Source organism: Oncorhynchus mykiss, chromosome 16 (genome assembly GCF_013265735.2).
Source record: "Oncorhynchus mykiss isolate Arlee chromosome 16, USDA_OmykA_1.1, whole genome shotgun sequence".
In the NCBI taxonomy this organism is placed as follows: domain Eukaryota; kingdom Metazoa; phylum Chordata; class Actinopteri; order Salmoniformes; family Salmonidae; genus Oncorhynchus; species Oncorhynchus mykiss.
Window position 1 is genome coordinate 69,329,499 of NC_048580.1, and position 24,901 is coordinate 69,354,399.

Consider the following 24,901-nt stretch of genomic DNA (forward strand, 5'->3'; position numbering starts at 1 on the left):
CTAGGCTGCAGGTGTTCTAGTGTCTGTTACTCTGTCTAGGCTGCAGGTGTTCTAGTGTCCGTTACTCTGTCTAGGCTGCAGGTGTTCTAGTGTCCGTTACTCTGTCTAGGCTCCAGGTGTTCTTGTGTCTGTTACTCTGTCTAGGCTGCAGGTGTTCTAGTGTCTGTTACTCTGTCTAGGCTGCAGGTGTTCTAGTGTCCGTTACTCTGTCTAGGCTGCAGGTGTTCTAGTGTCCGTTACTCTGTCTAGGCTGGGGGGGGGTACCCTCGTACTGTAAGAGTTGTATACACAGTGAGTTAGGACTGTGCACTAATTCCAAAAAGCTCTGGGAGACTGTAAAGTCCATGGAGAAGCATCTTTTTACAGCTGGCCATGCTTTCCACCTGGCTACCACTACCCCAGTCAACAGCTCTGCACCCCCCACAGCAACTTTCCCAAGCTCCCCCCCCCACCCCACTTCTCTTTCACCCAAGTTCTGAAAGAGCTGCAAAATCTGGACCCCTACAAATCAGCTGGGCTAGACAATCTGGACCCCCTCTTTCTAAAATGTTCTTCCGAAGTTGTTGCAACCCCCATTACCTATTACTAGCCTGTTCAACCTCTTTCGTACCGTCTGAGATCCCTAAAGATTGGAAAGCTGCCGCGGTTATCCCCCTCTTCAAAGGGGGAGACACTCTAGACCCAAACTGTTACAGACCTATATCTATCCTATCCTGCCTTTCTAAGGTATTCGAAAGCCAAGTTAACAAACAGATTACCGAACATTTCGAATCCCACTGTACTTTCTCCACAATGCAATCTGGTTTCCGAGCTGGTCATGGGTGCACCTCAGCCATGCTTAACCTCTAGCGTCGAGCAATCCTGTATCCGGGGGTGTAATCATAGCCTCAAGCTCATTACCATAACGCAACGTTTCCTATTCATGAAAATGGCAAATGAAATGAAATAAATATATTGAAACACAAGCTTAGCCTTTTGTTAACAACACTGTCATCTCAGATTTTCAAAATATGCTTTAACCAAAGCTACACAAGCATTTGTGTAAGAGTATTGATAGCCTAGCATAGCATTAAGCCTAGCATTCAGCAGGCAACATTTTCACAAAAACAAGAAAAGCATTAAAATAAAATAATTTACCTTTGAAGAACTTCGGATGTTTTCAATGACGAGACTCTCATTTAGATAGCAAATGTTCATTTTTTCCAAAAAGATTATTTGTGAAAGAGAAATAGCTCCGTTTTGTTCATCATGTTTGGCTAAGAAAAAAAACCGAAAATGCAGTCAACACAACGCCGAACTTTTTTCCAAATTAGCTCTTAATATCGACAGAAACATGGCAAACGTTGTTTAGAATCAATCCTCAAGGTGTTTTTCACAATTCTATTAGATGAAAAATCATTCCTGGCAGTCGGTTTCTCATCAAAGGCAAACAGAAAAATACTGCAGCTGGAGATTACGCAATAATTGCGACGGAGGACACCAAGCGACCACCTGGTAGATGTAGTCTCTTATGGTTAATCTTCCAATGATATGCCTACAAATACGTCACAATGCTGCAGACACCTTGGGGAAAACGTAAGCTGACTCCTAGCTCCTCCACAGCCATATAAGGAGTCATTGGAATGAGGCGGTTTTAAAAAATGCGTCCCTTCCTGACTGGATTTTTATCTGGGTTTCGCCTGTAACATCAGTTCTGTGGCACTCACAGACAATATCTTTGCAGTTTTGGAAACGTCAGTGTTTTCTTTCCAAAGCTGTCAATTATATGCATAGTCGAGCATCTTTTCGTGACAAAATATCTTGTTTAAAACGGGAACGTTTTTTATCCAAAAAATTAAAAGAGCGCCCCCTATATCGAAGAAGTTAAGGTCCTTAACGATATCATAACCGGCATCGATAAAAGACAGTACTGTGCTGCCGTCTTCATCGACCTGGCCCAGGCTTTCGATTCTGTCAATCACAGCATTCTTATCGGCAGACTCAAAAGCCTTGGCTTCTCAAATGACTGCCTTGCCTGGTTCACCAACTACTTCTCAGACAGAGTTCAGTGTGTCAAATCGGACGGCCTGTTGTCCGGACCTCTAGCAGTCTCTATGGGGGGTGCCACAGGGTTCAATTCTCAGGCCGACGCCTTTCTCTGTATATATCAATGATGTCGCTCTTGCTGCTGGTGAGTGTCTGATTCACCTCTACGCAGACGACACCATTCTGTATACTTCTGGCCCTTCTTTAGACATTGTGTTAACAAACCTCCAAACGAGCTTCAATGCCATACAGCACTCCTTCCGTGGCCTCCAACTGCTCTTAAATGCTAGTAAAACCAAATGCATGCTCTTCAACTGATTGCTGCCCGCACCCGCCCGCCCAGCTAGCATCACTACTCTGGATGGTTCTGATTTAGAATATGTGGACAACTACAAATACTTAGGTGTCTGGTTAGACCCTTAACTCTCCTTTCAGACTCATATTAAGCATCTCCAATCCAAAATTAAATCTTGAATCGACTTCCTATTTTGCAACAAAGCCTCCTTCACTCATGCTGCCTAACATACCCTTGTAAAACTGACTGTCCTTACCGATCCTTGACTTCGGCGATGTCATTTACAAAATAGCTTCCAACACTCTACTCAGCATATTGGATGCAGTCTATCACAGTGCCATCCGTTTTGTCACCATAGCCCCATATACTACCCACCACTGCGACCTGTATAATCGTTGGATGGCCCTCGCTACATATTCGTCGCCAAACCCACTGGCTCCAGGTCATCTATACGTTTTTGCTAGGCAAAGCCCCGCCTTATCTCAGCTCACAGGTTACCATAGCAGCACCCACCCGTAGCATGCTACCCAGCAGGTATATTTCACTGGTCATCCTCAAAGCCAACTCCTCCTTTGGCCACCTTTACTTCCAGTTCTCTGCTGCCAATGACCGGAACAAATTGTAAAAATCACTGAAGCTGGAGACTCATATCTCCCCCCACTAACTATAAGCATCAGCTGTCAGAGCAGCTTACAGATCACTGCACCTGTACACAGCCCATCTGTAAATAGCCCACCCAACTACCTCATCCCCATGTTATTTTTTGTTGTTGTTGCTCTTTTTGCTCCCCAGTATCTCTACTTGCACATTCATCATCTGCACATCTATCACTCCAGTGTTAATGCTAAATTGTAATTATTTCACCACTATGGCCTATTTATTGCCTTCCCTATCTAATCTTACAATACCCTGTACATTTTTTTATTTAACCAGGAAGGGCTCATTGAGATTAAAATCTCTTTTTCAAGAGCGCCCTGGCCAAGATGGGCAGCACCAAATCATTACAAAAAAATTACAGACAGACAACATGAAAAACTACAAGTAATCTAGTAAAAACCATTGAATTCACAAGGGTATAAAACAGCAAATTAAAAACATTGACAGGTCAGGGAATCGGCCTCAAAATCCTTCATCGGTGATTTAAAAACACCAATCGGGACAAGTTCTTCCAGTTTAAAAGTATTTTGTAAGGTGTTCCAAGACGATGGTGCAGAGTACATAAAAGCCCTTTTAACAAATTCAGTTCGGACATTTGGAACAGTTAGCAGGATAAAGTCCAGCGAACGAAGAGACGACCCACCACATTTCTGAACAATACAAATTAAAAATGCACAAATAAAAAGTTAGTAAACCCAAAATGGCTTTGTAAATAAAAGTATCCCAGTGACTGAGCCTACGAGTGGCTAGAGAAGACCAGCCAACCCTGGTATACAAAGTGCAGTGGTGCATAGTGTTTTGCAGTTTAAAATAAATCTCAAAGTGCCATGGTAAAGAGTGTCAATTGATCTCAAACACTGAGCAGAAGAATTCATATATAAAATATCCCCATAGTCTAGTAAAGGCATAAATGTAGCTGACACTAGCCTCGTTCTGGCTTCAAAAGAAAAACAGGCCTAATAAAAATAAAATAAAATAAAATCCCAATTTCAGCTTCAATTTCAATGTAAGTTGTTGAATATGCAATTTAAAAGAGAGGCCGTCATCAATTAAAATTCCAAGATATTTATATGAGGTTACAACCTCAATCTCCATGCCCTGACAGGTAGTCATAGGTGAAAGGCTCAGGTCTATTTCTTGCAATAGAAAACACCATTAGTTTATTTTTATCAGTATTGAGGATAAGCTTCAATTGACACAAGGTATGTTGAACAGTATAAAAAGCAGTTTGCAAGCTCTGGAAAGCTTTTGTAAGAGACGAGGCACAACAGTAAATAACAGTAAGATCAGCATAAAAATGAAGTTGTGTATTTTGGACATTTTTGTCTAAATCATTTATATAAATAGTGAATAAGAGAGGACCAAGTACAGAGCCTTGGGGCACACCATTCAAGACCATTCAATTTAACAGACATAAGCCCATCAAATTGACATAGATTTTTCAATTGTGTTATCGTCTGCACGTTTGTTTATCCCATGTGTAACTCTGTTTGTGTCGCACTGCTTTGCTTCATCTTGGCCAGGTCACAGTTGTAAATGAGAACTTGTTCTTCTGGCCTACCTGGTTGAATAAAGGTGAAAAGAAAAAAAAATAATATATCTATATATTTAGTTTCAGTGTGGTGACTTAATAAACATCTTTACTGTCTTTCTCCTAGGCTCAGACCCAATTGGCCCATACCACTGCTACCCCAGCCATCGCTGAGGGGACCTACCAGCCGCAGGCTGCTGTGCTGGGGATGCCATCATCAGGGGAGTCCACCGGCTTCTGTGAGGCCTATACCACATGTTAAAGGGATACCTCTGGACTTCCACAGTGTCGTATGAACACGTGGATACCATTTTTGTTATGTCTTCCAGTCATTGCACTAAAGTTACTGTGCAACTTCCTTCAAACTGCACGCAGAGATACGTTGTGTATCACAGACCATATTCTGTATTTTCCCTGTTGGTTTGCCCCTCATCCAGACCAGGGTGTTCCTATTTACAAAACTTCTCAAGAGTAGGATTGCTGCTCTTTGGATCAGGTCTTTCTGTGTCCATGTAATCTTATTCATTATGATCTGAAAGGAAACACTGATCCTAGAGCAGCACTTATACCCTGAGACACTTTATGAATACAGTCCCTGGTCTCTCACTTTCTTTCTACTCTCCCTTTCGTCCCTTGGTTTCCCTTTCCATCTTTGTGTCTGTTTTGGGGCTCTTCTCTGAATCAGGCTGTTGTTTAGTGGTGAAAGGCCTTTTGGCTCTGTAGTGTGGTGTTGAGAGGAGATAAAGACAGGCTGAGGATTAGAGGCAGTTGGGGGTATGGGGTCTTATTGAATGTTCTTTAGCTCAGCTCCTACTCTGTGGATCGGTCTCCGCTCAGTCTGTGTCTTTCATTGAGCGAGGGTGAAATGGGCAGGGAGACCACAGTGAGCAGGGATTCCAATAGAGGGAGGGAGGCAGGACTACCATATAAAAGGGAGGTGGACAGGGCCCACACAGGGAGGGGAAAAAAAGGTGGTTTTCTGCTCTTTTTCACTTGTTCCCCCTCTTCCACTCTCTCATTCTCTCTTTCTCAGTATGGGATGTGCTCTGGGCTTTGGTTTTCTCCCAGTGGAGCTAGCTAATGGTTGACATGGAGACGGCTGGCCTGGTAGCAGCGCTGGGAGGGGAGTTTTCTTCCTCAGGCCTGAAGGGGACAGACAGGAAAGGTGGTGAAGGAAATGGCCCTGCATGACATCACCACTGGACCTCATCCCAACCACAGCTCTCACTGCTGCCCGCTTCCTCATTTCCTCCAATCATGTCTTATCTCTGCATCCCCTCTCATTGCTCTCCCTTCATTCCCTCACACATCACCACCTCTGTTCTGTTATTACACATCGCCACCTCCTCCTCTGTTCTGTTATTACACACCTCCTCCTCTGTTCTGTCATTACACATCTCCTCCTCTGTTCTGTCATTACACATCACCTCCTCTGTTCTGTCATTACACATCACCTCCTCTGTTCTGTCATTACACATCACCTCCTCTGTTCTGTCATTACACATCACCTCCTCTGTTCTGTCATTACACATCACCTCCTCTGTTCTGTCATTACACATCACCTCCTCTGTTCTGTCATTACACATCACCTCCTCTGTTCTGTCATTACACATCACCTCCTCTGTTCTGTCATTACACATCACCACCTCTGTTCTGTTATTACACATCACCACCTCCTCCTCTTCTGTTATTACACCCCTCTGTTCTGTTATTACACACCTCTGTTCTGTTATTACACACCTCCTCCTCCTCCTCTGTTCTGTTTTTACACACCTTTGTTCTGTTATTACACACCTCTGTTCTGTTATTACACACCTCTGTTCTGTTATTACACACCTCTGTTCTGTTATTACACACCTCTGTTCTGTTATTACACACCTTTGTTCTGTTATTACACACCTCTGTTCTGTTATTCTTCTTTCATATATTTTCATTTTCTGTGATCTGTAGGGGCCAGTGTTGTCGTCAGGCTCAGCCCCGGTGATCCGTAGGGGCCAGTGTTGTCGTCAGGCTCAGCCCCGGTGATCCGTAGGGGCCAGTGTTGTCGTCAGGCTCAGCCCCGGTGATCCGTAGGGGCCAGTGTTGTCGTCAGGCTCAGCCCCGGTGATCCGTAGGGGCCAGTGTTGTCGTCAGGCTCAGCCCCGGTGATCCGTAGGGGCCAGTGTTGTCGTCAGGCTCAGCCCCGGTGATCCGTAGGGGCCAGTGTTGTCGTCAGGCTCAGCCCCGGTGATCCGTAGGGGCCAGTGTTGTCGTCAGGCTCAGCCCCGGTGATCCGTAGGGGCCAGTGTTGTCGTCAGGCTCAGCCCCGGTGATCCGTAGGGGCCAGTGTTGTCGTCAGGCTCAGCCCCGGTGATCCGTAGGGGCCAGTGTTGTCGTCAGGCTCAGCCCCGGTGATCCGTAGGGGCCAGTGTTGTCGTCAGGCTCAGCCCCGGTGATCCGTAGGGGCCAGTGTTGTCGTCAGGCTCAGCCCCGGTGATCCGTAGGGGCCAGTGTTGTCGTCAGGCTCAGCCCCGGTGATCCGTAGGGGCCAGTGTTGTCGTCAGGCTCAGCCCCGGTGATCCGTAGGGGCCAGTGTTGTCGTCAGGCTCAGCCCCGGTGATCCGTAGGGGCCAGTGTTGTCGTCAGGCTCAGCCCCGGTGATCCGTAGGGGCCAGTGTTGTCGTCAGGCTCAGCCCCGGTGATCCGTAGGGGCCAGTGTTGTCGTCAGGCTCAGCCCCGGTGATCCGTAGGGGCCAGTGTTGTCGTCAGGCTCAGCCCCGGTGATCCGTAGGGGCCAGTGTTGTCGTCAGGCTCAGCCCCGGTGATCCGTAGGGGCCAGGTGTGAGGTCAGGCTCAGCCCCGGTGATCCGAAGGGGCCAGGTGTGAGGTCAGGCTCAGCCCCGGTGCTCCGTAGGGGCCAGGGGTGAGGTTAGATGAAAGAGTAAAACTAACACTGAGACATCATTTAATCCCTGGGGTTTACAGATCACTGCAACTCTGAGAGGTAATGGTATTGCAGATTACACCAGGCCAAGGTCAGTTCATATCCTGTATTAGCTGAGTGGTAGTTGTGTGTGTGAGAAGAGAGGCCAATAGTTAAATTATTAAATGAGTATGTGTGTTAACCAAACCAATGCGTAGACTGAGCAGTGCTTGGTCTATATATATATTTTTCCTGTCCAATAGGAAGAGATCCTCTAATGATGCGTGTAGGCGGTGGTTAGTTGAATCACTGACAGCAAATTCGTCTCCCATACAGCATCTGTGGACCGTGTGGGTGGATGTTCTGTGTCAATCATGTGTATTCCTTAGTTTGAACCAAAAATAGTGTCCTATAGCCTATGCCTTTTAATGTTTATTGTGGGGGTGCTGTGTGACTGTCTGGCTTTTCGTGTCAGTCTCCCACATGCCTTGGTATACACGTGTCCTTTAACTTTCCACCCAAACTTTATTCCTAAAAACATATTTATTGTTTTTCACATTTTACGATCATAAATAGTTCACATGAATACAATTCAACAGTCACATCAATATATTTGAGTTCATAATTACATACTTTACAGATGTAATTGTCGGTCTTATTTTTTATTTTTTTTAATATTCTGTTTTGATTTGTACAAAAAAAACCCCACAGTGTTCATAATGCACCTTGTCTTCCAGATGTTACTGTCGACCGTAAACCTTTAGTAATGTCAACCGTAAACCTTTAGTAATGTCGTCCACGTCGACTGTTAACCTTTAGTAACGTCGCCCGTAAACCTTTAGTAATGTCGTCCACGTCGACTGTTAACCTTTAGTAACGTCGACTGCTAACCTTTAGTAATGTTGACTGTTGACCTTTAGTAATGTCGTCCACGTCGACTGTTAACCTTTAGTAATGTCGACTGTTAACCTTTAGTAACGTTGACTGTTAACCTTTAGTAATGTCGACTGTTGACCTTTAGTAATGTCGTCCACGTCGACTGTTAACATTTAGTAATGTCGACTGCTGACCTTTAGTAATGTCGACTGTTGACCTTTAGTAATGTTGTCCACGTCGACTGTTAACCTTTAGTAATGTCGACTGTTAACCTTTAGTAACGTTGACTGTTAACCTTTAGTAATGTCGACTGTTGACATTTAGTAATGTCGTCCACGTCGACTGTTAACCTTTAGTAATGTCGACTGTTGACCTTTAGTAATGTCGACTGTTGACCTTTAGTAATGTTGACTGTTGACCTTTAGTAATGTCGTCCACGTCGACTGTTAACATTTAGTAATGTCGACTGTTGACCTTTAGTAATGTTGAATGTTGACATTTAGTAATGTCGTCCACGTCGACTGTTAACATTTAGTAATGTCGACTGTTAACCTTTAGTAACGTCGACTGTTAACCTTTAGTAACGTCGACTGTTAACCTTTAGTAATGTCGACTGTTGACCTTTAGTAATGTCGTCCACGTCGACTGTTAACCTTTAGTAATGTCGACTGTTGACCTTTAGTAATGTCGTCCACGTCGACTGTTAACCTTTAGTAATGTCGTCCATGTGAAATATCAAAGACACAGTAAAAGACAGACTTGGGATTTGGAAAGTATTCAGACCAATTCCCTTTCCACAAAAACAATTTCTTCAATCTATAATGACAAAGCAAATTTAAAAAAAATAAAAAATAAAAAACAGAAATATTTTATTTACGTAAGTATTCAGACCCTTTGCTATGAGACTCGAAATTGAGCTCAGGTGCATCCTGTTTCCATTGATCATTCTAGATGTTTCTACAACTTGATTGGGGTACACCTGTGGTAAATTCAATTGATTAGACATGATTTGGAAAGGTTGCATGTCGGCGCAAAAACCAAGCCATGAGGTTGAAGGAGTTGTCCGTAGACCTCCGAGACAGGATTGTGTCGAGGCACAGAACAACAAAAAATGTCTGCAGCATTGAAGGTCCCCCAAGGACAGTGGACGCCATCATTCTTAAAAGGAAGAAGTTTGGAACCACCAAGACTCCTAGAGCTGGCCGCCCTGCCAAACTGAGCAATCGGGGGAGAAGGGCCTTGGTCAGGGAGGTGACTAAGAACCCAATGGTCACTCTGAAAGAGCTCCAGAGTTCCTTTTTGGAGATGGGAGAACCTTCCAGAAGGACAACCATCTCTGCAGCAATCCACCAATCAGGCCTTAATGGTAGAGTTGCCAGGTGGAAGCTACTCCTCAGTAAAAGGCACATGACAGCCCGCTTGGAGTTTGCCAAAAGGCACCTAAAGTACTCTGACCATGAGAAACAAGATTCTCTGGTCTGATGAAACCAAGATTGAAATCTTTGGCCTGAATGCCAAGCGTCACGTCTGGAGGAAACCTGGCACCATCCCTACAGTGAAGCATGGTGGTGGCAGCATCATGCTGTGCGGATGTTGTTCAGCGGCAGGGAGACTGGTAGACTAGTCAGGATCCAGGTAAAGATGAATGGAGCAAAGTACAGAGATCTTTGATGAAAACCCTGCTCCAGACCGCTCAGGACCTCCGACTGGGGCATAGGTTCACCTTCCAGCAGAAGAAACGTCTCTTAAGCACAAAGCCAAGACAACGGAGAAGTGGTTTTGGGACAAGTCTCTGTCCCTGAGTGTTCCAGCCAGAACCTGGACTTGAACCAGATCGAACATCTCTAGAGAGACCTGAGAGTAGCTGTGCAGCAACGCTCCCCATCCAACCTGACAGAGCTTGAGAGGATCTGCAGAGAAGAATGTGAGCAACTCCCCAAATACAGGTGTGCCAAGAAGACTCAAGGCTGTGTTCGCTGCCAAAGGTGCTTCAACAAGGTACTGAGTAACTGAACTACAGAGGACCATGCTCTACCAACTGAGCTACAGAGGACCGTGCGTGCTCTACCAACTGAGCTACAGAGGACCGTGAACTACAGGGTCCTTAGCTTAGTGATGAGCTAAGGACCTAGGGACTAAACGCCTCCCTTTGCAACTGGATCCTGGACTTCCTGACGGGGCACCCCCAGGTGGTAAGGGTAGGTAATGACACATCTGCCACGCTGATCTTCAACACGGGGGCCCCTCAGGGGTGCATGCTCAGTCCCCTCCTGTGCTCCCTGTTCACCCATGACTGCATGGCCAAGCACGACTCCAACACCATCATTAAGGGGCTGTAGTAGAGCAGGTTGAGAGCTTCAAGTTCCTTGGTGTCCAACAAACTTTCAAGGTCCAAACACACCATGACAATTGTGAAGAGGGCACAACAAAGCCTATTCCCCTTCAGGAGAAGATTTGGCATGGGTCCTCAGATCCTCAAAAAGTTATACTGCTGCACCATCGAGAGCATGGTTTCATCACCGCCTAGTTTGGCAACTGCTCGGCCTCCGACCGCAAGGCACTACAGAGGGTAGTGCGTATGGCCCAGTACATCACTGGGGACAAGCTTCCTGCCGTCCAGCACCTCTATACCAGGCGGTGTCAGAGGAAGGCCCCAAAAAGTTGCCAGACTCCAGCCACCCTAGTCATAGACTGTTCTCTCTGCTACCACACGGCAAGCGGTACTAGTCCAAAAAGCTTCTAAACAGCTTCTATCCCCAAGCCATAAGACTCCTGAACAGCTAATCAAATGGCCACCTGGACTATTTGCATTGCCCCCACCCCCATTTTTACACTGTTGCTACTCTGTTTGTTACCCATGCATAGTCACTTTACCTCTACCTACATGTACATATTACCTGGACTAACCGGTGCCCCTGCACGTTGACTCTGTACCGGTACCCCCTGTATGAAGCCTTGTTACTGTTATTGCTCTTTTAATTATGATTTTTTTTTAAACTTCAGTTTATTTTAGTAAATACTTTCTTAACGCCTTCTTCTTAAAACTGCATTGTTGGTTAAGGGCTTGGAAGTAAGCATTTCACTGTAAGGTCTACACCTGTTTTGTACTAGGTGCGTGTGACAAATAACATGTGATTTTTTTTATTTTTATATTAACTGTGTGTTGTTATCTCCTAGCCCTGTACCCTAACCTGGAGGAGCTGGGAGAGTACATGGGCCTGAGCCTCGACAGTGATGAGGTGCAGAGGAACATGGCCTCGGTGCCCATGGCAGACAATGTAAGTTGTGCGTGTGGAGGATTTAGGCCTACTTCTTGTTGCTGATGTATGTCAGATGGTGTCCCTATGTGTCTGTAATGAAGGATGTCAGTTGTGACCTCATTTCAGCGGTACTTCCTCCTCATTGGCTGAGTGAGGGATAAGATGCCTGAATGTCATATTATGTAAGGTCTATTTTTACTGGGTGATATTTCCTCTGTGTGATGCTCAGACGTCAGCAGAGCAGACCCCAGTGCCATCAGGCCAGCTAACACCAGTACACAACACATCCTGTAGGTCTCTGGAGAAGACCGCACGGCCCTGGATGAAGTTCCCTCTGCTTCACAAAAACATGCTGAAGTGTATACACGGCGACTCAGACTGTAGTTAGTAAATATACATTCAAATCACAGGGTTCAACGAGAGAGATTACATTCAAACCACAGGGTTCAACGAGAGAGATTACATTCAAACCACAGGGTTCAATGAGAGAGATTACATTCAAACCACAGGGTTCAACAAGAGATACTTGAGCTTGATTTGGTTCGTCAGAGTTGTACATGAATGCGACATGTAGCCTAGGTTTTAGGGGGGGGGGGGGGGGGCAGGCAGGAGGGACAGTGATTTTGGATGAGCTCTCAGTAGTGGACTCATAGTGTCGGGACGATACCAGTATCTGTATTGCAATTTTTTTTTCCATGGCAAAAATGAAAACACAAAGCTAACCGAACTCTTTGGTCCTTTTTAAAACCTGCTGTGTGTAACAGATTGTGTTCTATAACCTGGAAAATAAATACATGTGACTCTGGATGACAACATGTTTGTTTCCAACATTAGGGTTGTGTTCTTAAAGAAGTTAAATCCGCTTTGTGTTTTGTTTCCTTGCCACGATACTAACTCGTGTTGCGATACTGGTGTCGTCCCGGTCCTACGGACTCCTAGCAGGCTCTTTAGAAACCGGAATACAGGCCTCCCGAGTGGTGCCGTGGTCTAAGGCACTGCATCACAGTGCTAGCTGTGCCACTAGAGATCCTGGGTCCCAAGTCCAGGCTCTGTCGCAACCAGCCGCGACCGGGAGACCCATGGGGCAGAGCACAATTGGCCCAGCGTCGTCCGGGTTAGGGGAGGGTTTGGCTGGCAATGATGTTCTTATCCCATCAGGCACTAGCGACTCCTGTGGCGGGCATGGCGCAGTGCACATTGACACGGTCGCCAGGTGTACGGTGTTTCCTCCGACACATTGGTGCGGCTTGCTTCCGGGTTAATCGGGCATTGTCTCAAGAAGCAGTGCGGCTTGGTTGGGTTGTGTTTCGGAGGACGCATGGCTCTCGACCTTCGCCTCTCCCGAGTCCGTACGGGAGTTGCAGCGATGAGACAAGACTGTAACTACCAATTTGGATACCATGGAAAAATAAAGAAAAAAAGAAACCAGAGTACAGTGTAGCATAGCACTGTGTTCCCAGAGCAGCACTGACGGACTCCTCAACAGCCTGGAGTGTCTGGGAGGCCTCTGCTCCTGTTTAGTGAGTAGGCTAGTGGGAGTGTCTGGGAGGCCTCTGCTCCTCTTTAGTGTGTAGGCCAGGCGGGAGTGTCTGGGAGGCCTCTGCTCCTCTTTAGTGTGTAGGCTAGTGGGAGTGTCTGGGAGGCCTCTGCTCCTCTTTAGTGTGTAGGCTAGTGGGAGTGTCTGGGAGGCCTCTGCTCCTCTTTAGTGTGTAGGCTAGTGGGAGTGTCTGGGAGGCCTGCTCCTCTTTAGTGAGTAGGCTAGTGGAAGTGTGTGGGTGATCTCTCATACTGCCTTGTATCATGTCCACTGACATTTACTTCTCTCACTCACTTTAGAACACAAAAAATAACAATTCTAGAATCTGGCAAATTTACAGTCCGAGTCCGTCTTATAACATAGGAGTGAGAACTAAAAGCAAGTCTATTTTCTATAAGATCTTTGGGGGGATGTTTAGCAAGTGAAAATTATACTGGTTAACCTGGAAATGTTACAGTCAATCTCCCACATATTGATGGGAAACGTTCCATCTCCAATTGCTTATTGATGGGAAACCATTACCATTACCATCTATTTTCCAATCTCCGCCCTCTTATCTTAATGTCACCTCCCTCTCTCCACAGCAAGTGGCGGTGTCCTCTGGCATGGGAATCAGTGGCATGGTGTGTCCCGTGACGGGGTCAGACGTGGGCATCAAGAGGGCAGAGATCCGTCCCGGCCTGCGTGAGATCATCCTCTGTAAGGACCAGGATAGGAAGGTCGGCCTGAGGCTAAGAGCCATCGACAATGTGAGTCATTATCAAATCCCTAATCCGTAGTCTGGTCGTAAATTAGGCTATCTGTCCTCAAACCAGACTACAGATTACGGTTATCCATCTGTCCTCAAACCAGACTACAGATTACGGTTATCCATCTGTCCTCAAACCAGACTACAGATTACGGTTATCCATCTGTCTTCAAACCAGACTACAGATTACAGTTCTCCATCTGTCCTCAAACCAGACTACAGATTACGGTTATCCATCTGTCCTCAAACCAGACTACAGATTACGGTTATCCATCTGTCTTCAAACCAGACTACAGATTACAGTTATCCATCTGTCCTCAAACCAGACTACAGATTACGGTTATCCATCTGTCCTCAAACCAGACTACAGATTACAGTTATCCATCTGTCCTCAAACCAGACTACAGATTACGGTTATCCATCTGTCCTCAAACCAGACTACAGATTACAGTTCTCCATCTGTCCTCAAACCAGACTACAGATTACGGTTATCCATCTGTCCTCAAACCAGACTACAGATTACGGTTATCCATCTGTCTTCAAACCAGACTACAGATTACAGTTATCCATCTGTCCTCAAACCAGACTACAGATTACGGTTATCCATCTGTCCTCAAACCAGACTACAGATTACGGTTATCCATCTGTCCTCAAACCAGATTACAGTTATCCATCCGTCTCCTCAGGGCGTGTTTATCCAGCTGGTTCAGGCCAACTCCCCGGCCGCCCTGGGGGGCCTGCGCTTCGGGGACCAGGTCCTCCAGATCAACGGGCAGAACTGTGCTGGCTGGAGCCTGGACAAGGCCCACAAAGCCCTGAAGGTTGCTGCGGAGACCCGCATCGAGCTCATTGTCCGGGACAGGTAAGGAGGTGACGACCACCGTTATTTCATGCAGATACTATTTTATTTATTTAACCTTTTTTTAATGAGGCAAGTCAGTTTAAGAAGAAATTCTTATTTTACAATGACATCCCTACCCCAGACAAACCCTCCCCTACCCCGGCCAAACCCTCCCCTACCCCGGACAAACCCTCCCCTACCCCGGCCAAACCCTCCCTTACCCTGGACGACGCAGGGCCGCAGTGTAGTCCGGTCTGATCAGTTTGTTGTAGTTCCTTGGATTATGTCATGAGGTGTTGCTGTTCATCAATATGTCTGGCCAATAAGAGGGAATGTTTGAGTAAGTGGAGTGTAAAAATTTTCTTAGTTGCTCTGTGAACCTGACAAACACTACAGATCTGGCTCCTCCTGCTGGTCATATCACAACACTACATGTTGTGGTGTTTTACTATTAATCAGAGGTTGTTTGTTTGCCTTTTCACAAAATATCATACTGACCAAAGGACACGATGAAAAACAATGGCGGATTTGGACTGTACTACTACTAAGTGGTCGTCTTGAGTATTAACTACCTCATGAGCCTTTTGTGTTTGTGTTCTGACCTCAGGCCGTTCCAGCGTACTGTCACCATGCACAAAGACAGCTCAGGCCACGTTGGGTTCATCTTCAAGTCGGGCAACATCACCTCGCTGGTCAAGGATGGTTCGGCCGCTCGCAACGGCCTGCTGACGTCCCACTACATCTGTGAGATCAACGGACAGAATGTTATCGGCCTCAAGGTGAGCTTTGACTTCAAATGTTTCTGGTGACTTCTCCCTGACGATGAATCGGTGTCCCAAAGTTGAATGTACACTCAGTGGCCAGTTTATTAAGTCTATTACCGGGTCTGACCCCCCCGCTTTGACTCCAGAACAGCCTGAATTCTTCAGGGCATGGATTCTTCAAGGTGTCTTGAACGTTAAACAGGGATCTTGGTCCATGCTGACGCAATGGCATCATGCAGTTGCTGTAGATTGGACGGTGGCACATTCATGCTGTCAACAGCCCATTCCATCTCATCCCAAAGACTCTCTTATTGGGTTTGGTCAGCAACAACGTTCAGATTCACTGTGGCGTTCAATCGACGTGTGACAGGAAAACATCCCCCACGTCAGTACACCACCGCCACCAGCCTGTACCGTTGACCCCAGGCAGGATGGGGCCATGGACTCACGCTGCTTACACCAAATCCTGACTCAGCATGACGCAACAGGAACTGTGATTCGTTGGACCAGGCAGTGTTTTTCCACTCCTCAATTGTCCAGTGTTGGTGAACGCATTCTCACTGGAGCCGCTTCTTGTTTTTAGCTGATAGGAGTGGAACCCGGTGTGGATATATGCTGCAATAGCCAATCCGTGACGAGGATCGACGAGGTGTGTGTGTGTGTGTGTGTGTGTGTTCTGGGATTTGTGGGCCGCCTGTTAGCTTGCACATTTCTTGCCATTTTCTGTCGACCTCTCTCATTATCGATCTGTTTCCGCCCACAGGACTGCCGCTGACTGGTTTGTTTTGTTTTGTCGCACCATTCTCGGTAAATCCTCGACCCCGCAAACTCAACTCTGGACCTCGAAGCCAGTTCCACTGTATATTCATTGTTCCCTTCCCTAAACAGGGACTGATTTTAGACCTGGGACACCAGGTGTGTGCAATGAATTATCAGAAAACCAGCAGGCTCCGGACCTTGTAAGGTCAGAGTTGAATTCCCATGCCCTAGACACTGTCGTACGTGAAAAGCCCAGGAGGCCGGCCGTTTCTGAGATACTGTATCCGGCGAGCCTGGCACCGACGATCATGTCACTAGTTTTGTCCATTCTAACGTTCAATCCAACACTAACTGGATGCCTGTCTGCCTGCTTTTTATAGCAAGCCACAGCCACGTGACTCACTGTCTGTAGAAGCGATCCAGTTTCGTGAACAGAGTGGCGTACCTAATAAACTGGCCACTCAGTATATGGTAATACTGTTTGTTGATGTGCAGGATGCTCAGATCAAGGACATCCTGACCACCTCTCCTACAGCCATGACCATCACCATCATGCCCAAGTTCATCTACGAACACATGGTCAAGAGGTAAGCAGTTAGGAGTTTTAAGGAATCGCGTTATAAGGTCTCAGGTTGGTACAGTTGGTAGAACACTTATGATCATTTGGATTAATAGAATATGTTTGTCTTTTTAGAATGTCCAGTGGTCTGCTGCGTTCAGCCATGGACCACTCTGTGCCAGAGGTGTGAAGGCCGGAACGTGACCACGTCTCCTACAGGATGCCTACAATCTCCAGAGTTCCCATTGGGCCCCCCAAAACAGCCAATAGGGTCAACTCGCTCTCTGTACTGAAAAACTTATTGTATCACAGTCACCGCCTTCGTCTTTCATCGTAGCATAATCTAAATATACCTTCTCTTTTTTTTTCCTCCGATGGCTCAAATAGTGTTATTCAATGTAGCTCCTTTTCTACTTCTATCCCTTTTGTCTGTTTTTACATAACTCTTGTAGTCCAGTATTGTTTTCTTATAATTATGTTTGTGGCATTGCATTGAGTACACCTTTTTGTTTTAAAGCCATGCGCACTATCATGAGTCCAGAGCGTCCTCATAAAGAGCAAGTTAATGGTTCATTGGCTCGTGACCTTTCACCTTTTGTGTCAAAATGCTGTAAAAGCCAATGATCTCCATGGTCGTTGATCATAAGCCTGTTCCCCTTATGCAGCTGGGACATTACGCTGGGCGGACCCACTAAGTGCACTTTCCTGTAACCATTAAAATGTTTTATTTTTATTGATCCAAGTCGAGTCAAAATTAACTGGGAATGGATTTGTTTGCACAAAGTAATCAAGAAACTGAAGTTATTAATATGTACGTTATCTAGGGGTTCAATCAATCATTCCCTCTACTTGTTGATTGATGTGCACGGCAAGACGGAAAACGTGACCTGGGCTCAGAATCGCAAAACATTTCTCACGCAAAAACTTAAGAAACAAAAGCATTAACATTTCCAGTGACCTTTTTGAGGAATAGCAACTTTGCTTAACTCTCTTCATAAGTCTATAGTTTAAGGGAAGACATTTCTTCTTAATGTTTTGTGAATCTGGGCCCTGATCGGTGAGTTTCTTCTTAATATTACAATGTTGTTCTTGTTTGGAAGCGTGTTTTGTATTGCATTTTTATATCATCTTTAATAAACAACACACAGCCATCGTTCTGTAAATGCTAGAATCTAAATGTTTCTATACGAATGTAAAGGGGGAAGGGAGACACCTAGTCAGTTGTACAACTGAATGCATTTAACACAACCCCTTCATAATTAATGTAAAAACAAATAAATAATAATTTTGTTCATATTTTAAATTCTGCTATATCAGTGTCCCCTCCCCTTTGTTCACAGAAGATATATCCTTCGACATGTCAACTAAATGTGTGCTCTAGTTTAGAACACCCATTTCCTGCCTGGAGGAGGAAGTAGCTAGACACTTTGGATTCTATTATTGTTCTTCTCAATTGGTAGTTATCGTCTTGTCCCATCGCCGCAACTCCCAGACGGGACGGGACGGGGGTCGAGAGCCATGCGTCCTCTGAAACAAAATCCCGCCAAGCCGCACTGCTTCTTGACCCACTGCTAGTTTAACCCGGAAGCCAGCGTGCACCAATGTGTCTGAGGAAACACCGTACAGCTGGTCGACAGAAGCCAGCGTGCACCTGGCCCACCACAAGGAGTCGCTAGAGCGCGATGGACGACAAGGACATCCCAGCCGGCCAAACCCACCCCTAACCTGGACGACAAGGACATCCCAGCCGGCCAAACCCACCCCTAACCTGGACGACAAGGACATCCCAGCCGGCCAAACCCACCCCTAACCTGGACGACAAGGACATCCCAGCCGGCCAAACCCTCCCCTAACCTGGACGACAAGGACATCCCAGCCGGCCAAACCCTCCCCTAACCTGGACGACAAGGACATCCCAGCCGGCCAAACCCTCCCCTAACCTGGACGACAAGGACATCCCAGCCGGCCAAACCCTCCCCTAACCTGGACGACAAGGACATCCCAGCCGGCCAAACCCTCCCCTAACCTGGACGACAAGGACATCCCAGCCGGCCAAACCCTCCCCTAACCTGGACGACAAGGACATCCCAGCCGGCCAAACCCACCCCTAACCTGGACGACAAGGACATCCCAGCCGGCCAAACCCACCCCTAACCTGGACGACAAGGACATCCCAGCCGGCCAAACCCTCCCCTAACCTGGACGACAAGGACATCCCAGCCGGCCAAACCCTCCCCTAACCTGGACGACAAGGACATCCCAGCCGGCCAAACCCACCCCTAACCTGGACGACAAGGACATCCCAGCCGGCCAAACCCACCCCTAACCTGGACGACAAGGACATCCCAGCCGGCCAAACCCACCCCTAACCTGGACGACAAGGACATCCCAGCCGGCCAAACCCTCCCCTAACCTGGACGACAAGGACATCCCAGCCGGCCAAACCCTCCCCTAACCTGGACGACAAGGACATCCCAGCCGGCCAAACCCTCCCCTAACCTGGACGACAAGGACATCCCAGCCGGCCAAACCCTCCCCTAACCTGGACGACAAGGACATCCCAGCCGGCCAAACCCACCCCTAACCTGGACGACAAGGACATCCCAGCCGGCCAAACCCTCCCCTAACCTGGACGACAAGGACATCCCAGCCGGCCAAACCCACCCCTAACCTGGACGACAAGGACATCCCAGCCGGCCAAACCCTCCCCTAACCTGGACGACAAGGACATCCCAGCCGGCCAAACCCACCCCTAACCTGGACGACAAGGACATCCCAGCCGGCCAAACCCTCCCCTAACCTGGACGACAAGGACATCCCAGCCGGCCAAACCCTCCCCTAACCTGGACGACAAGGACATCCCAGCCGGCCAAACCCACCCCTAACCTGGACGACAAGGACATCCCAGCCGGCCAAACCCACCCCTAACCTGGACGACAAGGACATCCCAGCCGGCCAAACCCACCCCTAACCTGGACGACAAGGACATCCCAGCCGGCCAAACCCTCCCCTAACCTGGACGACAAGGACATCCCAGCCGGCCAAACCCTCCCCTAACCTGGACGACAAGGACATCCCAGCCGGCCAAACCCTCCCCTAACCTGGACGACAAGGACATCCCAGCCGGCCAAACCCTCCCCTAACCTGGACGACAAGGACATCCCAGCCGGCCAAACCCACCCCTAACCTGGACGACAAGGACATCCCAGCCGGCCAAACCCTCCCCTAACCTGGACGACAAGGACATCCCAGCCGGCCAAACCCACCCCTAACCTGGACGACAAGGACATCCCAGCCGGCCAAACCCTCCCCTAACCTGGACGACAAGGACATCCCAGCCGGCCAAACCCTCCCCTAACCTGGACGACAAGGACATCCCAGCCGGTCAAACCCTCCCCTAACCTGGACGACAAGGACATCCCAGCCGGCCAAACCCTCCCCTAACCTGGATGACGCTGGGCCAATTGTGCGCCATTTCATGGGTCTCCCAACTGGAGGGATTAATTCAATCAAAAAATGATTCAATAAAATGTATAAAGACCGTCTTGATCAGCTAAGCACTATGGCTGGTACTGCTCTAAAGCAGGGCTGGACTCAAGAGGCCACATTTCGGCACATCCAATTTCATACTTTATCAAACAGGTGACGTTATCATTTAATAGACTTCCTCCACAGAACACAGGATGGGAGGACGCCCAACAAAAACCTAAAACTTGAAATTCCACAACAAAACTTGATTACATTCCCTCTCCACAGCTATTTTAAATGACCTCCATTTAGGTGGAAACTGGGTGTGTAACTGAACAGAGAAAGGGGATGAAAAAGAGACGACTGTCAGTTGTTCTCCATGCTGTTTTAATATAGAGTCATTTGGTTTTTATTCAGTATGGTGGGAGTGAAAATGGATCTGTACTGAAGAACAGTGATGTCGCTACTATTGCCATTAAAATATGTAATTTTTCCATTAAAGATAATTGATCTAACTAGCTACAGCTCTTAATATTGATTGCTGTTTTATCCCCATACAAGGCATTTAAGAGGGAAAATACAATTTTCAGGTACAGATATTATAGAACTCAACCATCTTGGGTATAGATCCCATTACACAAATAATTGGACAATTTAAAGGAAAAACCAAAAAAATAAAGAGTACACATTCAATACAATAGCTCATAAGGAGAACTTCAAATGATTTCCCCCAAAGATTGTACTGTATATCTCAGAGAAACAGCACAATCTCAGATGTGACTATAGCCTCACTCTTCCAATGCTAATGAGCCAGCCAGTCTCAGACTTAACACTAAAGTGCACCAGGTCTACTTGGAGTGAACGTATGAAACACAGACAATTTCTGAGGTAATATATCTTTCAATCCTATTGTGAAATAAGATGAGTGAAATGGATGTAGGATACAGTAACATAGTAGGAAAACCTGTTAAAAAATACAATTTTCTTTAGTTTCGAAAGCAAAAGACTAGTCTACCCCTTTAGCAATGTCACAACAATTAAAAAAATAAATAATCCTAAAACATTTTGACAGTGTTTAGTGCTATATATATAGCGATGACACTACATGAACTATGTACTAATGCAAGCTCCGATGACTCCAAATGTGATTTGGGTAGTTATTTTCGAGCCACCAATAAAAGCCTGATCGTCTATGTTGATGCTAAAAGCTTTTCACACAAAAACAGGTACACTGGAGACTGGGAATTATTCCCAAGTAAAAAAAAAAGTCACAGGACAGATAACACTTAACATCATAGACAGTGCATTACCAAATGAAATGATGCTTCAGAGCAGCGGGTGGAACAGTGTACATGGAAAGAACTGGGCTCGTTAAAGTGCTATGCTGGCAACGCCAGAACATCAGAAATCACACGATGCTTCAAAACCCATAAAAAATACAAAGCTGTTGGGTAATAACAAGCAATTAGCAGACGGTGATTCTAACATCAGCATTACCTATAAAAGCCTTTTAGTTAACGGAACACCCCAGACACAAACAATACAGTTCATTAAGATTATTTTGTGCAGGGCTGATGTTTCACTGTTAAAAGGGAGAGAAAAAAAATCCCCTCGTGTGTGTGTGTGTGTGTGTGTGTATATATATATATATATATATATATATACACACACATTTTATTAGTCCACTGTTGATACGGTCCCAACGTGTTTTTGCATGTCAGCAGTCAAGTTTACAAGATATTGGACTTTCAAGAAGCAATGTGTCACATGCCACATTACGGAGACACATTGCTTCTTGAAAGTCCAATATCTTGTAAACTTGACTGCTGACATGTAAAACATTTTGGGTCCGTATCAACGGTGGACTAATGAAAACAAATAACAAAATATACATTTATGAGGCGATTTTTTTCCCCTTTAAAACACCAGTGAATTGCACAAGAAATGTAGAAAATAATCGCGTTCCCGCCTGACTACATTGCAGATGTATGCCAGATCTTACAATGTCTGGATAGGTCTATAGGTCTATAACATAATATCAGCTAACCACATCATATGATGTAGCAATCTGATAGGTCTATATGTCTATAACATAATATCAGCTAACCACATCATATGATGTAGCAATCTGATAGGTCTATACGTCTATAACATAATATCAGCTAACCACATCATATGATGTAGCAATCTGATGCCAAGACTGCACAGTGTGATGACGTGGCACGCAACGCCTGCGCATCTAGATGGGCAGGAACTCGCGATCGATCAATAACTCCCAGCCTGAGTGAGGTTGGCCCTGCACGTCACGTTCTGTCGGGGAGACCGAGTCAGTCTATAAAACGCATATCGTTATGATTATCACTCACACTATACTTTCATGATTGGGATTCTGCTAGAGATATTCTCAAACACTTATGGCTTTTAATGAAACATTTAGAGGCCTTACCAAGCAGGCCTCACAAATGACGGGGGGGGGGGGGGGGGCATTCATAGGTAATGATGATGATGATACATGAAGGGGGAGAAATTATAGCAGCACAGAATATCGAGTCATATTCCAAATCCCAACAGGGCTGTGGAAGTTGTTCATACCTGCTGTGAAAGCACACGACGACAGTGAAACGTGTGTAAAGAGGCCTTCAAGCAGTTCATCCATTCATCAGCCAATCTATTTTTGTCATTGCTGCTTGTGATTTTACTACTCATAAGTGCCGGAAGTCATAGCGAAGAGGTTAAATAAGCAAAACCACGCAGAGGAGGGATTGTCAAGCAGAAGAAAATGAACAGGAATTACAGAGCAACAACATAAACGCACATCCAGCACACCTTACAGAAAGCAGTAAAACACTATTGTGTACAAGAAAGAAAGTCATGGAAGGCAAATGTTTTTCAGCATTCAGAGGTAAATGGCCTGTAATGGTCAGGATCTTCAGCTATGCTACAATCTAAATTCAAATTCACTGTTTCTTGGTTACAGTTGATTATTTCACTTTAGCTTTGGAAACGTATCCCATAATACAGGTATTGAATAGTTATGGAATATCAAAATGATATTGCACAACAACAACAACAACAACAACAACAAAAAACTCTGATGAAAAACTGCAGACATAAGGTGTGGCGCAGTGGTCTAAGGCTAGAGATTCTGGGTTCGCGACCCGGGAGACCCACGGGGCGGCTTACAATTGGTCTGGGTTTAGGTGAGGGTTTGGCCGGCAGGGATGTCCTTGTCCCATCGCGCACTAGCGACTCTTGTGGTGGGTCGGGTGCAGCGCACGCTGACACGTTGGGTTAAGTCCGGGTTAAGTGGGCATTGTGTCAAGAAGCAGTGCGGCTCGGCTGGGTTGTGTTTCCGAGGACACACGGCTCTCAACCTTCGCCTCTTCTGAGTCGGTACGGGAGTTGCAGCGATGAGACAAGACTGTAACTGCCAATTTGGATACCATGGAAACCGTAGACGTATTAGACTTTGGAAACACAAACTTGACTTCAAGCAAAATGGGGGAAAGGGAATTGCTTAACTTCATAAAGTGAATAATAGTGCAGAACAAAATGGATGACTAAAGAAACGACCAGATCTGTTTCCTGTTTCCTGTTTCCTCTCTGAACTACTCAATATACTTCACAAGATCTGTTTCCTGTTTCCTCTCTGAACTACTCAATATACTTCACAAGATCTGTTTCCTGTTTCCTCTCTGAACTACTCAATATACTTCACAAGATCTGTTCCTGTTTCCTCTCTGAACTACTCAATATACTTCACAAGATCTGTTCCTGTTTCCTCTCTGAACTACTCAATATACTTCACAAGATCTGTTTCCTGTTTCCTCTCTGAACTACTCAATATACTTCACAAGATCTGTTGCCTGTTTCCTCTCTGAACTACTCAATATACTTCACAAGATCTGTTTCCTGTTTCCTCTCTGAACTACTCAATATACTTCACAAGATCTGTTTCCTGTTTCCTCTCTGAACTACTCAATATACTTCACAAGATCTGTTTCCTGTTTCCTCTCTGAACTACTCAATATACTTCACAAGATCTGTTTCCTGTTTCCTCTCTGAACTACTCAATATACTTCACAAGATCTGTTTCCTGTTTCCTCTCTGAACTACTCAATATACTTCAACTCAATGGACTGTTCTTGCTGGTTGCATCACAATCTTATAGGACATCAGTTAGCTCATTAGTCCCTAACAAAGACTAATACTAAAACATTACAGTATAGCGTCTGCTTGCTCAGCCTTTCAATTATTTGACATCTCAACGACTTTACATTCATTACAGCCCAAAATAACAAGACACTAAAATCCTGCCAACTCAATCATAATTTGATTTCAATGCAAACATTTAAATAACAACAGATTACCGTGACAATCCTCACACCAAGTCCATAATACTCCCCCCCCCCCCCCCCCCTATTTTTAACAGAACAATAAACTTTGTTTGAATTCTTTTATCTCTATAAATGATTCCTTGTTGAGATGTTTCCGGTTCATGGGTCTGGAATGACTAACTCTTGGACCGTGGACATGGACTGAATGCTACAAGAGTGATTGTTAATCTAGGACAGGAAGCAGAAATGTACAGCAGCAGCTTGCCTGGTACCTTTAGGGGGGAAAGGCCATATGTCCCATCATTCACTCCAAAATGAGCAGACCAACTACTGCACAGGTAT

The 24,901-nt window shown here is 46.0% G+C and overlaps 1 protein-coding gene across 1 annotated transcript in view; it reads left to right on the forward strand.

Moving 5' to 3' along the window:
* LOC110492642 (syntenin-1) overlaps positions 1–18,057 on the forward strand; it is a 34,233-nt gene extending 16,176 nt beyond the window's left edge. The window contains exons 3-9 of the mRNA XM_036947666.1: positions 4,636–4,747; positions 11,464–11,564; positions 13,668–13,832; positions 14,518–14,693; positions 15,280–15,451; positions 16,691–16,782; positions 16,890–18,057. Of these exons, the coding sequence (XP_036803561.1) occupies positions 4,636–4,747; positions 11,464–11,564; positions 13,668–13,832; positions 14,518–14,693; positions 15,280–15,451; positions 16,691–16,782; positions 16,890–16,944 (873 nt within the window). The 3' untranslated portion in view covers positions 16,945–18,057. The remainder of the gene's footprint in view (positions 1–4,635; positions 4,748–11,463; positions 11,565–13,667; positions 13,833–14,517; positions 14,694–15,279; positions 15,452–16,690; positions 16,783–16,889) is intronic.
* Positions 18,058–24,901: the final 6,844 nt, after the last annotated feature.